The sequence below is a fragment of the Erpetoichthys calabaricus genome, chromosome 1 (genome assembly GCF_900747795.2).
Source record: "Erpetoichthys calabaricus chromosome 1, fErpCal1.3, whole genome shotgun sequence".
Lineage (NCBI taxonomy): Eukaryota > Metazoa > Chordata > Cladistia > Polypteriformes > Polypteridae > Erpetoichthys > Erpetoichthys calabaricus.
In genome coordinates, this window is record NC_041394.2 from 294274464 (window position 1) to 294290012 (window position 15549).

General features: G+C 38.8%; 1 protein-coding gene across 1 annotated transcript; it reads left to right on the plus strand.

Moving 5' to 3' along the window:
- Positions 1 to 342: 342 nt before the first annotated feature.
- LOC114663103 (cytoskeleton-associated protein 4-like) lies at positions 343 to 9830 on the plus strand. Its single transcript, XM_028816865.2, has 2 exons — positions 343 to 890; positions 8303 to 9830. The coding sequence occupies exons 1-2, from the start codon at positions 591 to 593 to the stop codon at positions 9605 to 9607; spliced, it is 1605 nt and encodes a 534-aa protein (XP_028672698.1). The 5' UTR covers positions 343 to 590; the 3' UTR covers positions 9608 to 9830.
- Positions 9831 to 15549: the final 5719 nt, after the last annotated feature.

The following is a 15549-nucleotide window of genomic DNA, read 5'->3' on the forward strand; positions in this document are numbered from 1 at the left end:
AAAGTTTCAATTTGTTTCACAGCATGCAACAGGGCAAGGCTCAAATTGCCTAAAATGGGGGACTGGTTGTTTAAGCAGCGTGCCGAAAAGCGTAATTTCTTAATGAAGCACTCATTTACCTTCGTTATTGCGCATTTAACGTGAAGTGTAAACGTTTTCGCAATTTTCCCATTGTCCAAAAGCCACGCATCCACTCTCCGATTTATCTCATCTTCCAAAATGCCTCTGAGCTTAAACCAAACCTTACCACACCACACCACACCAACCTTTCGAAATTCGTGACGCGACATCCCGAGCTCAGCGGCTAACCATGCGAGCGGCTCAGTGCGAGTTTAAGCTGCGCGCGCGCAAGCGCACATGCGTCGTGAACGTCGTCCTCGCTAGCGGAACTTCAGCTTTCCACTTGCAAAGAAAAAGTTCGGCTGTCCTGAAGCGTTTTTCCCAGCTGTCTTGGTGCGAGCCGCCCCCTTTACGCACACACGTAGCTAGCAGGAGCAGATTCCGAAAAGCAGCTCTTACCAGTACTTCGTGCTTAGTCAGTTATCGCCCGTGTGCCTTCTTATTTGATTCGTTACGTTAATTCTGCCAGCATGTCGTCAGTGAAACAAAGAAATAAACACAACGTTCAAGAGAAAACGAGCCATACATCATTTGATGACGTGGCAAAGAAGAACTCCAAGGGAAGTAAAGGTGGCGCATCCCCCGGGCCGGGGATTTGGGGCAAACTTTTGAGCGTCCTGCTCTACCTGTCCCTCATGTTCGCCTTGGGATTCACTGGCTTCTACCTTCTCCAAGTTACCGAGCAAATAAACCGGATCAGCGCCTTGAATGAAGCAAGCGAGCAGCGGAGTCAAGAGGCACTCCAGAAAGCGCAGAATGTCCTTCAGCAGGTAAGGAGAAGAGACAAAACGCGGACGAACGCCACGAAGTGAATGAAGTGTGTGTGTGTGTGTGTGAGCTGCCAGCCTGTCTAGAGATACAGTAGTGTGGCAGTGTTAGGCTGCCAGCCTCACTCTTCCTCACATGCCCATTCATTCTTTATTCTAACACTTTAATAGGTTGATTGTGAAATTATGGGAAAAATGTGCGTTTCCTCATTGAAAGTTCTATTAAAGGTGAAGATCACCATAAGTCATTTGTGTAAATTGAACTGTAGACAACAGAGCCGTTTTCGTTAAATCCCGGATTGCCACTTAACAATTTGTGCGACAGTCTAAGTTGCACCATAGTGAAGGGAAAAGAACTGAATGAAATCAAAGAAGTACAGGATTGGCATAGTGGCTGTTTGAGTGGCTCTCTTGCAGCCCCAGGGAGTAGGACCCCCCACCTCCCCCAACTGTGTAATGTTTTGGCACTAGCATGTTCTCCTGGTGTTCATTTGAATTTCCGCTTTCTCCTCTGTCGCCAAAACCTGTATGCTAGGCCAACTCGGAATCGTCACAATATGAGTAACTGTACCCTGAGATGGAACTGTTTTGTCCACAGTTGTTTCCTTCCATGTACTTACTGTAAAATTGTAATTGATAAAAGTGATGTCATAAAGTATGTGGATCACTTTAAAACAGGTCCCTGAAAAGACAAAGAAACATGATTGCCTAATTGCCATTTGACTGCTATATCAAGCAGTGCTCTGTATATCATGAGTTTGCCCTCTCAAGAAAATAGTGAAGTGTGACCTAGTAGCTAAACTGGTCTGGTTCCTAGTCCCAACTTCACCACTGTCTTGTGTGAATAACTTCCGTTGTAAAACTGTAGAGATTTTTAAATGTGGTAATGGCCTAATAAGTATAATTGTGTAGGAACATTATTGTACAATCAAAAAAAGATCTTTAGTTCTTTTAATGGTAAGTATCTTGATGCGGAATATTTGAGTAACCAAGACTGTGATTTAATGTAGCAGCCAGCATACCACAACAGCTGTGATACCTGCTGAATGAGATGAAGCGAAAGCAATTTAGCTTGCCAAACAAGTTTTACTCACTGAATCAACTCTCCTCATTTGTTTTTTTATGTTTTAACCAAAGATAAGAAGGTATGAATGACGACTTTCTGTACCTGGGGAGGAGGCATTTTAAGATTGACGAAAACTGTCAAATAAATACTCACTGCTTCAGTTTGCTTATCAAGGAAAAACAATTAGTAGAGGTATTTATGTTTACATGCCTGGTTAAGTCATACTCTAAAATACTTCCTGAATATCACTCAGCCTTATCAGTTTTTAAGTATTATTTACAGACTCCTGTTTTTCCCTTTGTGTACTCAACACTACTAATGATATTCATAAGAGTATATGTATACAGTAATCCCTCCTCCATCGCGGGCGTTCCAGAGCCACCCGCGAAATAAGAAAATCCACGAAGTAGAAACCATATGTTTATATGGTTATTTTTATATTGTCATGCTTGGGTCACAGATTTGCGCAGAAACACAGGAGGTTGTAGAGAGACAGGAACATTATTCAAACACTGCAAACAAACATTTGTCTCTTTTTCAAAAGTTTAAACTGTGCTCCATGACAAGACAGAGATGACAGTTCCATCTCACAATTAAAAGAATGCAAACATATCTTCCTCTTCAAAGGAGTGCACGTCAGGAGCAGAGCATGTCAGAGAGATTGAGAAAAGCAAACAAATCAATAGGGCTGTTTGGCTTTTAAGTATGCGATGCACCGTGCAGCATGTCGCTTCAGGAAGCAGCTGCACAGAAGGTAGCAACGTGAAGATAATCTTTCAGCATTTTTAGACGAGCGTCCGTATCGTCTAGGTGTGCGAACAGCCCCCCTGCTCAACCCCCCTACGTCAGGATCAGAGAAAGTCAGCGCAAGAGAGAGAGAAAAGTAAGTTGGGTAGCTTCTCAGCCATCTGCCAATAGCGTCCCTTGTATGAAATCAACTGGGCAAACCAACTGAGGAAGCATGTACCAGAAATTAAAAGACCCATTGTCCGCAAAAATCCGCGATATATATTTAAATATGCTTACATATAAAATCCGCGATGGAGTGAAGCCACGAAAGGCGAAGCGCAATATAGCGAGGGATTACTGTATACCAACTAAATAAATAATTCTATTGTCCAGAGAGAAACTGGTCTTTTTCAGAAAGTTTTGGTTGAGGATGTATGCAGATGCATAGCATGTCCGAGAAACATCTTGGAATAAGGTCTGTTAAAGTGTAATGGTGTCTGATTGATAAATGCAACTGCCATAAATATAGATAGGGTTTTTTCCCCACAAGGCTTCAGGCAATGTGATCATATAAATGGGTAAGAAGTACTACTTTGTACGCTAATTTTTTAATTAAAGTAATGATGTGCATTTATCATAGTGCCAGAGAGGGGTGATGATAGTCGGACATGCAAATAATAATTTCACTGTATTGTGCACAGATATTACTAGTACCACTTAAGGCTTACATTTTGCAGGTCATTTAATTTTTCTCATGGAATAGATAAGTGCATATAAAACCAGAGGAATTTATAGAATACTTATAATAGTGATCATTTTAATCTCTAGCTAAACAATTGTGCAGGATGTATCAGAAGTACTCAGGAGTTCTGTGTAAGTAAATGAGTGCATTTCTGTATACAATATTTGTGTGTGTGTGTGTGTTTTTCTTCCACCATGGACTACTATTATTAGTTCACTGGAGCTCCTTACTCTTGAACATGCTACATACAATTGCACATACGTTAAACATTCCTGCAGTAGATCAATTCTTGTGTTTCCCAGTGACTTGGCTTTACTTGATAGTCACTGCAAAACATAATTTTAGAGGAAACTATTGTTTTGAAATGAAACAGGTGAATTTTAGGTATAAATATTAGTTCATCCTATAGCAGACCCTGTAAAAATGGTAGCATCAGCCAGACTTGAATTTAACACTTTGTCAGTAATCTTATACTGTTGCAAAATTTGAAGGGTTTAGATCAAAAGCAATATACGCCAAGCCATGGTTTAATTTAACCTCAGACATAAAGCATTGTCATTTATAAACCGCACATTTACGTGGCCAGTGTAATGAACTGAATGTTTTAATCATTGTACAGAAAAGAGCAGGTACAAGGAAATAATATTGTGAATTATATGTTCTGTCTCTGCGGGACCCCTTTACTGAACTATGTAAGCATTTAAATTGTCCAGGGTAATGCCATTGCATACTGGCAGTCCGCTGTTTCCACTTTGCAAAGTGGAGCGTAGTGGCACATCATGGTCTGACCAAAAGGGGGCAATTTAGTTCTTCGCAATGCAGCATGTATTTTACTAAAAGGCAACATCAGCCCAACACCATTATTTAAAGTATGTGTATAAATCAATATGTTCTTAATTCCTTTTTTATATTTCACTCATTCTTAACATTTTTCTTAAGCAACACTATAGGTACAGTTAGAATCTTCTAAAAGGCAGTGCCTTCTTGTTGAAAGAACCATCTTGCCATTCAGTCTAGTTTTCCTGCTTATTTATTTGCTTGTTTGTGAATGGTTTAAGGTTTTCATTTCCCTCTCAGTTAAAAGTTTATGACAAATTCCAAGTAGTGCTCTGATATTTGTGATATCAAGTGAAAAAAGTTAAAGCGCAGGTGTGTGGAGGCCGGTGCATGGCAGATCAGTGAATCTTCTGGTCTCTTCTGATGGTTCACCATATGTGTGTTCTAGCCAGTAACCAGTGGTTTAGTTCATGGCTCTTGGTTTTTGCTGAAAACTATATTTTTATCTGCAATTCTTTTGAATTATTGGCTTATTTATACTGTTTCTGCTTTTAATTTTTTGTTGTAAATTTTCGGTTTTCTGCATGCACCTAATAACACCACACAAATAAAATTTGTCTACCATAAGTCACAATGGCAAAATATTGGCTAGTGAGGCATATTACAGCATGTAAACAGTCAATTTTATAAAACTTTTCTGAGTGGTATTCTTTGTATATGAACTTTAAAGTAGTGAAAGCAGCTTTTTCATTTAAACACAACCAACTTTCTTCCTAACCAAACTCAACTGTCTGTCTGTGTCTGTCTGTCTCTCACATTCTGTCATCCACTTGCTTTTTCAAGGATGTATATCCTATAAGGTTCACTTGCTTCTTATGCCCTATAAGCAGGGTGTAATTGCTGGCTTCTGTCAGTCCTAGGTGTGAATGTACTTTTACAGAGAAACATTTACAGGAGAGCAAGCAAAGACGACCAGTGCTTAATCTTGGGTCATGATACCCATGCCTCCCCTGTTTCAGTCTTTAAATACTGAATTCTCACCCATTATTCACTTCTTTTAGGGCTTGTTTTTCATGCTTGACGCTAATACTGTATTTTACCTGTAATTGCAAGTTTAAAAAAAACTTAACCCTTTTACATTTTCCAAATTTTCCGCTTGGCTTTACAAAAGTAGATGACCTATAAAAACCATGTTTTATATGTGAACCTCACCCAGATTTTTGGCGCTGGTTCTGTTATCCTTAATAGTTTTAACAAATAATCCGCTTGTATTTAACTTTCTGAGAAAAAAGTACTCCCAGAGAATCACAGCAAGTACAGTTTTTACTGCAGCCAAACTATTGTTATAGCATCCGGAACACTTGGGTTATACGTACATTCTCAAATACTTGATACTAGTAATGAACCCAATAAGAGAGTTTTTCACAACCATTATTTTTTACATTTTAATACATTCATCAGGTCATGGCACTGGTTTTAAATAAGTAACATAAGTTTCACACTCTTTGGTTCTCAGCATAGCTAGGTTTCATTTTAGCCTTCTTAGTTCTACCCCAGTACAATGAGAATCTCCAAAATGTAGAAAAGCTGGAATATATTATCATATGTGAAATTTGTTACATCTAACACTAGGCCTGATCTCCCTATTGATAGGGAAAATGGAGTCATGGCATAATTTGATTCTTCCAGACAGCTCACAATTGAAAAGGAAAATACTGCCCTTTCTAATTGTACAGAAATGTGTTCATTTTATTCCTGACAGTTGAAGGTATCCATCAAAACAGATGATAGTGCTATTCATAGAAGTGATATGTAAATACAAGAAAAATCCCTTGCTGTTATCTGCTAAGAAAATAAATGTAAATGCAGAGGCTGGTTGGAGTCGCACAGCACTGAATGGTAACACATTTTCAATTCAATATTGAGCTTGCAAATTGTGAGACATTTGTGATTGTCTTTGAAATTTGGAATGGGTATGATGACACTAATGGGGGTAATATGGGTGTGGTGAATACAAAGTATATACAGTAAGGGCTGACATTGTTCATCATGCACAAACCTGTACAAGTGAAGGAGGTGTACAACTGCAAGACTTCTCTCTTGTCATTGAAGTGCTGTTCCTAGTTTGACAGCAGAGTGGAAGAGGATCTGGGGACTTGTCACCAGACTGCATGTATTTAACTTCTGAAAGGTGGCATGTAAAGTTTGAAGATGAATGTTTTAAAGTCCCAGGTATTTTTATGGTGTGGTTTTTAATGCCCCAGAGATGGGGATTTTCTAAGTCTGCTTGTACTCTTAGAGGAGTGCTTCCATATTTATTCACTTTTCAATTGATTTATCAAAAAAAGTATTAGCTAAATTTGTAATTTTCTTTTCATCCATTTTCTAATTTAGTTATCTAGTTCAGGGTTGCAGGTGCCGTTGCCTTTCCCGAGTGTATTTGACACAAGACAGGAGCCAACCCTGGATAGAGTGTCCATTTATCACGTGGCATACTCAAAAGTGAACACACATACACATCCACCCTAGCCTTAGGCCAAGCTAGAGTTGCCAATTAACCTAAAATTGCTCATCATTTGGATGTGAAATGAAAAAGAGAGAAAAAAGAAAAGTAAGTTTTCAAATGAACAAAACACTAGACAAGAATTTGGGTTCCGGTCCCTAGAACTCTAAAGCAGCAGTACTAGTCACTGTTCAACCACAAGAAATCGTAGGCAGAGGGAGCCTTGGTTTCTGCATTGACGGATGTCTTACTGTTGGTTGTTGGTTATTGAAGGTCAATGCCTAATTATAGTCCATATTTTTTTAAAGAAGAGTTAAAATCTATTGAAGCCAGGACAAGTCTGTGGGCATTTGCCATCTGGAGCTCTTTTTGACATGTAAAAGAAGAAAGTACAAAAGATGAAATAATCTTTGTCAATGCAGATTTGAACAAGTAAATTAATCGGTCAGTGAGGTCACACAATGTTTTAACACACTTGTCTGAAAATTTAGTAATGCTTTTAAGATGCAAGTTTTTAAACTTTCCAAAGTGTGTACAGTGGGCTCTATTCAAGAAAACACCACTAAAATTAAACTTTTCTGGAAAATTTCCTTAAGAAATAAGTGTACCATATTACAATTAAACCAATCTACTGGGGGCCAAGTTGTTTCATGCCAGACACATAGACAGGCATGGCTACTACAGCAGGTGCTTTTTCATTTTATTAAGAATGCACCTAAAAATAAACTGGGAAGCCCTTGACAATCCTGGACTCAGGCCTGACTTGGTAGTACTTTGTTGTTCAGAAATGTGCTTTCAGTGCTACCTAAAATAAAGGAACATTATTGGCTGGTAATGGGTGCAGCTTGTGTTGCTGCATTAGATTGCTTTTTTATTGTAATTTTAATTAATGAATTGAAATTGAGATTATAGTGGCTGAAATATATTCAGAATAACAGTGCAACATAGATAGAAAGAATTTGTATTTGTCCCCAGGGGGAAATTTGGCATTTTACTGAGTCTCTTTAAGGAAAGAAAAAATGGAGATCCTGTAATATGCTGCTGCTTGCACAGTGCCTGGAAATAAAGGGCCATGATAAGTCAATGATCGGCTTAAAATGTTCTAATAGCAAAACACCTTAGTACAAGTGTAACAGAGTTCAGCCACTTAGTCTGTAGCCCCATCTTCCCATTCTTCTTTCTCACACTGTCATTTAATGATGTCAATACTTAAGTTCTTACATCTTGAGCTCTTTTTTTGATTTGCTGTTAATTATTGACATCCACTTGATGCTTGGAGTTGTGCGTAGTTAGTTTTGCACACATTATTTGTACCTGTTATAAGTGTACTTCGTACACAAATAATCACGACTGTAATTTCAAATATGCAATATAGACCTGACTATTCAATGTTTTAATCAGTAAAATTTAATTATTTTTCAGGAATTATTATTATGGTGTAATCTAACAAGTAGAGGATATTAATTACACCTTTTTCTTTTTGTGCATATCTTTACTATATTGTGTTTTTTGGTTTTAAGTCTACTGTAGTTTCATTCACTTAGTCTTCCATTTACAATGTTCATGTATATTCAAATTTTCCATGTTTGTTATTGTAGGTGGACTCAGTGAAGATAACTGTGGGGACCATTGATTCATCTTTAAAGGACACCAAGAAAGAACTAGATGTTATCAGCAAAGCTGTCCGGAAGGGTGAGACTGAGACAATGCGTATTGAAGAAGTCCTAGAAAAGTTACAAAAAGAAATCCTCCAAGACTTGTCTGATGGCATTCAAGATGTAAAAGAAGGGCGTAAAAAAGACTTTTCTTCCCTAGAACAAACATTGGAAGAGAGGTTGACTGAACTAACAAAGTCAATTAACGATAATGTCTCTCTCTTCACTGAAGTGCAGGGGGCAACACAAAGAGAGCTGCAAAACATCAAGATGAAGATTGATGCAGTGGAGGATCTAAGCCTTCTCAAGTATGAGCTGCAGCAGATCACCACAACAGTGGCAGATTTGCACAATACGGTAAAAGTGCAAGAAGAGATGAGCCAGTCCTTCACAAACCAGATAAGCTCTCTGCAGTCCGAGGTTCAGACTAGAAATGTGGAGGTCGTGTCCACAGTCCAGGAGTTTGAAGAACTGAAGGGGATGGTGCAGGGAACTGCAAACAGCCTAAAACAGGCTTTAGCAGATGTTCAAGCCTCTGTCCAGTCTCTTTCTGAAGCAGTTCAGAAAAATCAAAAGGATCTGGAGCAGGTCACATCTGGTTTGGGCAAATATGAGAATATGATACTTGAAAATCCAGTCCATGCTGCAAATATTGAAGGGAGCGAGTCCAGACTGAAAGGAGTCGAGGACACCCTTGAAGGTCTCCAAGTTTCACATGGTGAGCATTTGGAAAAAATAGAATCCATTCTTTCAAAATATGATGGCCATGACAGCAACTTGGCATCTTTGGCCAGAGATGTAGAGAACCTAAAAAAATCTGACACCGAGGCACAAGAGGTTATCAGCAGGGATCTTGAAGAGTTGAAGAAAGACATGGCCAGCCTGCGAAGTGCTGTGACGTCAACTGACCCCGTTAATGAGATTTCATCTTTAAATGATGAGCATAAACAGCAAATCAAGAATCATGAGGACAGACTAGTTAAAGTGGAGGGCATAATTGGAAGGAATTTGCCAGAAGAAGGGAGCAATTCAAAGGAGGCCGATTTAAGTGAATTGAAGTCTTCAATCGGCCAAACAAAGAATGACCTCCAGATACTGAGAACTGCTGTGGACAGTTTAGTGGCTTACTCGGTAAAGATTGAAACCAATGGCAAGGAGCTTGCTTCCCTTAGGGACACAATGGACAAAATGAAATCTGCAGTTGACATTCTAGCATTGAAATTTGAGCAGGTCCTAGAGAAGGTCTGAGGGGAAGTAGCATCATGCTAACTAGATTAGGGTAACAATTTTTAGAGAAAGTGGACTGCTGGGATTAAAGAAAACCTTTGACGTCACGCTGCAGACTTTTAAATGGTGCATTTAGGAGGGGCAGTGTTTACATATGTGATGCGCTGGAAGCAGTGTGTTGTGGATGATTTTAGGGGAGTTTTCTTAACCTAATAAAATTTCCCAATCCCTTTTTCTAAAAAAATCTTTTTTAAAAAAAAAGTTTTTTGCCATTAAATAATTTCAATAGTGACATTTGTATCCCCAGAGAGAAGCACCAGCACAGCATTCTCAGAGGTCTGGTACCTTTATACTTAACCAAGTACTTTCGTTGTTGTAGAGATGATTTATTATTACAACATACAGTCTTCTCCAAGAATCCCAATCCACAAGGAGCAAGTACAGTATTGGAATTTCAGTTTTTAGCTTTTTGCTCAATCTCACATGTGTTTGTGTTTTGGAGTAATTATATTTTTAGTAGTAACTTTTTTTTTTTTTTAAATGAGGTCTTTCCTACAGAATACTTGCTGACCAGCAGGTTGGGCCTGACAGAAGAGTAGGGGCTAAATTAGAAGACGGTCTGGTCAATCAATCAAAGCTGTTGACGATATGACTAGGCGGATAAGCGGAATTTTATGTGTTTCCTTATTGATCTCTGAGAAGTGAAAATGGTATTAGGAATTTTTCAGTGCTGTTAGTTATTGATGTATTTGGGGAAGACTTCTTAAGCCCAGTTTTCTTTGTTGTATTTATTTATTTCTTTTATTGCTGGCTGACAAATCCAACATCACTTTTAAGTACCATACCTGTTCTGTGCTTTAATAAAATTCCCTTTAAAATGGTAAGTAGATGATTTATAAACTTGTAAGCATTAGTCCTTTCAGATGTTTAAGAGGGGCTAAAAAATTAACTACGTTGAGTTTACAGAGGAATGACACAGTATTGAGCTAGAATTGTGAATACTTAAGTGGGCACACCATAGTTGTACCAGTGATTTGTAACATTTAATGCCTTTTAAAAGTTTTAATACATTTTTCAGAATAGAAAATAGCCATGGTAGCAAAACACTTAATGCCACTCTATCACATTGCCAAGAGTGTTGTTTGTGCAGAGTCTGCATGCTCTTACAGATCTCCATGTGGACTTGGACTGGGTACACTGCTTTCCTTGCACATCGTAAAGTTGTGTACATTGAGTTAACTTGCAAATTTGTGTGTAAACAGTTAGTACATCTCAGGCTAAGCTCACATACAAACCTAACAAGTCATTCATGGCTGGCTGCCTGCTGCCTTGTACCCACTGTTATGTGCAAAGGCTTTAAGTACTACTGACAGTAATGGAAATGGTGAATTGATAAATAAGGGGCCAAATGTAGTAAATACTGGGAGTAAAAAATCAAAAGTACACCTTCATTTTTTTCTGGTATTTTAAAGTGGGTGTAACCAGCTGAACATGTTATAAAACTGTTCCACATTCCTGCAAAATTAAATGGTGGCATGAATTATATTAATGAAGGGGCACGGCCTAAGTTACTTTTGTAAAATTAAAGGGTCTTTGCGAACAGTAGTGTACAGCTGCTGTCAGAATAGTAGAAATCCAGTACAGATCATTAAGATATTACCAACTTCATGTAGATAAAACTCTTGAATTGAAATAGTGGTGACTGGGCAAAGATCCACTGTAGAGATTCTTGCCATTCCTGATGGTTATGCAGTTCATTAACTGAGAGATTGTTCATAAGCATGAATAATTGTGGTTGATTTAAGCTGATGAATTCATACACTTCACGTCAGAACTTTTAACAGTGTGCACTTGAAATGGAGTGACATTCTGAAAAGTGCTTTATGTTCTTTGCAGTGTTTTGATGTTCCAGTGTGGCGCTGACAAAGTAAAGTTGACTAGGCTGTGGTGTAGCCTTTTAAAGAAACTGCCTTTTGAAGTCTTCACTACACTTTAAACCAAAAACATACAATTTACGTTTAGCATATTTTGTTTTATATTGCACATGTTGTTGGCAAAGCCTATTCAATATGCATTAAAGTAAGAGATCAAAATATATGAACATTCTTATGTTTCAATAGGTGACTGAGAAGAACTAAACCCCCAAAACTCAACTCTAAAATTACTCACGGCCCTCGCCTCTGTATTTGATGGTAGCCCCTTTTGTAGAACTCCTATCAGTGGGTTATTTTTAATTAGGTGTCTACCCAACTTACAAAGTGGGATGCTGCTATTTTGTCAAATTTTGGAAGAATTCTTGATCTACCCTGAAATCCCAGTCTTCATGGTCTGGGGCATTTGGTTTTGTTCTTTGACTTTGCATGTCTACACGCCTTTGGTAATGCATCACCCAGTTCCGTGCTGCTGTTAAAGAAACGTGGCACGAATGCCACATGGCGTTGTAGGTGATTTGATGTAACAAACCCTTAAACTCCTTCACTTGCCTAGTCTAGGCCACACTGCTGCATATTCCAGATCAAAGCAGCCACCTCGGTAAGGGAAAACAACTCCTATGCATTATGTGGCATGTCTCTGCATAATGGGTCTAGGAGAAACACACTGGAAAAAAATGTGAGATGGGGCATCCTCTGTAAGTTTGTACTGATGGTTCCACTGTGGAATCTGTAAAAGTGATGGGGGGTGTTACAAGTGTAAGCGTGCAATCACAGAGATAATGTGTCATTTTAGTGGCAGGAATTCAGAATCTGGAAAAGATGCCAGTGTACCAAGGGATAAAGTGACATACAACCCACAGGAGCACTGGCCTGATTAAGCAGTCAGTCTAACAGTTATGTCTTTGAAATGAGAGGAAACTGGCTGTGATGGGGAGAGAATGTTCAAAGTCCACCTAGACGGTAGCCTGGCTGGCATTTGAACTCGGGCAAAAGTCTATAGAACAAAATATGGGTTTGAAGGACAGCTCTGCTTTTCCTAGAAGGCTACTTGATGACACAAAGTCCAGATGATTGTTAAGTCAGTTTTCTCTTGTTTTATATGCAACTGTGAAATTAGAAAGGAGTCAGGTATCCAAGTTAACGAGCTAATAACATATTCTACACCTGTCAAAGAGTTTCAGACTAAGGAAATTTCAGAATAAGAATAATCTGAACTTTCCCAGTTGAGTTTCCCACATTATGTACATTTACAAGTTCACAGTTCTTAAGCTTGACGGACAGTCCCATCACATGGAGGTTGTCCAGAACTGGTTGTTGTAAATTGGCATCACAGTACTGTATTGAAAATGAAGACATAAAATTTGACTCATCTTACTTTGAACATTTGAAGACCCCTGAAACTCAAGTCAAGACAGTCTCTGAAGTGCTTCCTAGAAATGTTCCAATTAGATATTTTTCAAAAGGGTTCTTTTTTTATATATATTTGTTATGCTGATAGTGGACAACTCTGTTTAAGTTTTATTTTTAAAAAAACTGAGCAATGCCAGCAACGTTCAGTCCATCCTTAAACAGGTGGTCATCTTTATGATGACTTTATACTAGTCACCACCGACTGGCTGTTCAGGATTATTTGACATTCATTGTCCCTCAGCAAATGAATGATCACTTTTGGGAATCCAGCCACACTGAGTAATGAATGTTGTGTAACACTTGTAAAGCACAAATGGCACATCCACTCTTAGATACTAAAAGTATCTTACCCTGGTATCTTCACTTTGAAGCTGAATGTCTGCTATGACATCTTAGGCAGTGGCTGTTGACAGTCTTTCTTCATTTCTTTGTCTGCCCCTGCTCTGATGCCAGCCAAATCACTAAGACTGCTTCAAAAGTAGCATTTCTGCCAGGCCCTGATGCATTATGAATCCCAAGAGATCTATTTTATGTACTTTGCTGCAAACAGATAAACTCCTCTCTCCACCATGTGCTGTGCACATGGATGACTTTGAGTGTCTCAGTGCCAGATATTGGCCAGAGAGCACCACCTGAAAGCAACACCAGCACACAGTTCAGTGACTGAGCACCTTTGCTGCACAACTTCTTCCTGCAGTCTAGATGGAGCCCATTTATGTGTTGATGTGGGGCCAGTCCGCTGTATTTGAGTAAGCCAATAGTGTTTGCAGAGATGTGCTCTTTAGTCCAGGTGGTCCACACTTAAGAGGAATGGTAATTGGCAATTTCCTGTTAGCTAACTTCTGAGCCCTACAGCTGTGTTGCTAAAGACATGGCTTAAAATTACTAGTTACTAGTCATGGCCAGACACACATGTACACATAAATTGAAGAGGGTTTGAGTTCTTCATTACTTTAGTGGTATGTTGAGAAAACAAATTGCTGTGGGTCTGAAATCAGCGTGGCATGTCCAAAGTAGTGGATGGATTTTTTTTTTTTTTTTTTGGGCCTATGCTGTAATTTTGAATTAACGGTTCAGGTCTGCATTATTAACTCCATACTTCAATGAACTTTTTGCTACCTCATCCTATTTAGTAAAATAATGACTGTTTCAATAATGCATGTCCACAGCCATGATGTGCTGCATGCAAGTAAGAATTTTACTGTGCTTCGTACACTTGACAGTAATGCCCTAAAAATGCTTTATTAAATGTGATAATAATAATAATAATTCTTTACATTTATATAGCGCTTTTCTCACTACCTAAAGCGCTGTCCACACAGGGAGGACCAGTGAAGCCTATCCTAACAGAATCAGGCACAAGGTAGGTACCAGTTCTTTAAACAGCAAGCTCATATAGAGTTAACCTAAAGCTGCTAAACAACCTAACGGGTATCTTTTTAATATGCGGGGAGAAATACCATGCAGACACAGGAATAACTTCTAAACTTCACACCACCAACAATCAGGCCAGGAATTGAACTCCAGACCACAGGGAACAAAAATCAGTAGCTCTAAGCAGTATTCCACTCCAAGAGTGATGTGGTTGGTGTCATTAAAAAAGATAAAACCAAAATGAGGCAGGCAGCATACATGAGACGTATGGGAGTTCCAGATGGGAATTCCATAGAAATGAGAATGAAGAATGCACACCAGCTTTTTGTTTGTATAATGTGAACTCAGGTAAACATAGCTGTGTTTACTTGAAAGCCTATCGAGGACACTGCACAGTCAACAATTTACAAGAAGAGGGCAGCCTCACAGTGCTAAACCCTGACCTTAAATTGTATTTTCACTGGTAACCGTTATCTGCCTGTTATGTGTAAGAGTCAAACACAGCAGATGACACTTTAGTGTTCTGTCACTTTCACTCCTTGTCCTTCTGCACTGAGCACTTAAACACAGTAGATGGCACTTGAGTGTTAAATCTAAAGTAGCGGTAGTGTTGTGGACAGAGTACACAGGTCTTGTTTGCATGTCTGACCAACATGGAACACATAACCACACTCTCCACTGCCATTATCAACAAAAATGTATTAAAATACAAAACTTCACTTAATTTAATAGAAAATGCAATCAGCTTACCTGATGTAGACTATCCATTTCTTTGCTCCCATTACCTGAAACTTTCAGGAGAAATACTGACTCTATTTATATCTGTGAGGTTAAACAATTACTAGTCCATCTTGTACCGGAGGGACTCTTGCATGTTCCTGAATAGTGTAGAGGATGCGGACATGAAGGAGCTGCTAAGAATATAAGGAAGCAAAAACGAAGCATGAAAAATAAGGAGCACAACCAAAGCAAGAATTGTACTTTTGGGACTTCTTATATACAGTCCACCCTGAAGGATCCCTAGGATGTGAAAAAAATCTCTTTACAGAACAAAACATTATGAGAATCATATTTAAAACCTTAAGTTTGGGAAGGTTGATCCTTTCTGAAACAGGAGCTCATTCTTTACAGGATCAGTTGAAGATAACAAAAAAAAATACAGAAGAAACGACAGCTCCATAGCATCTATACGTAAATATCAGCAGGGTGAACAACTGGGCTTATGGAAAAAATGAGAGCAAAAGC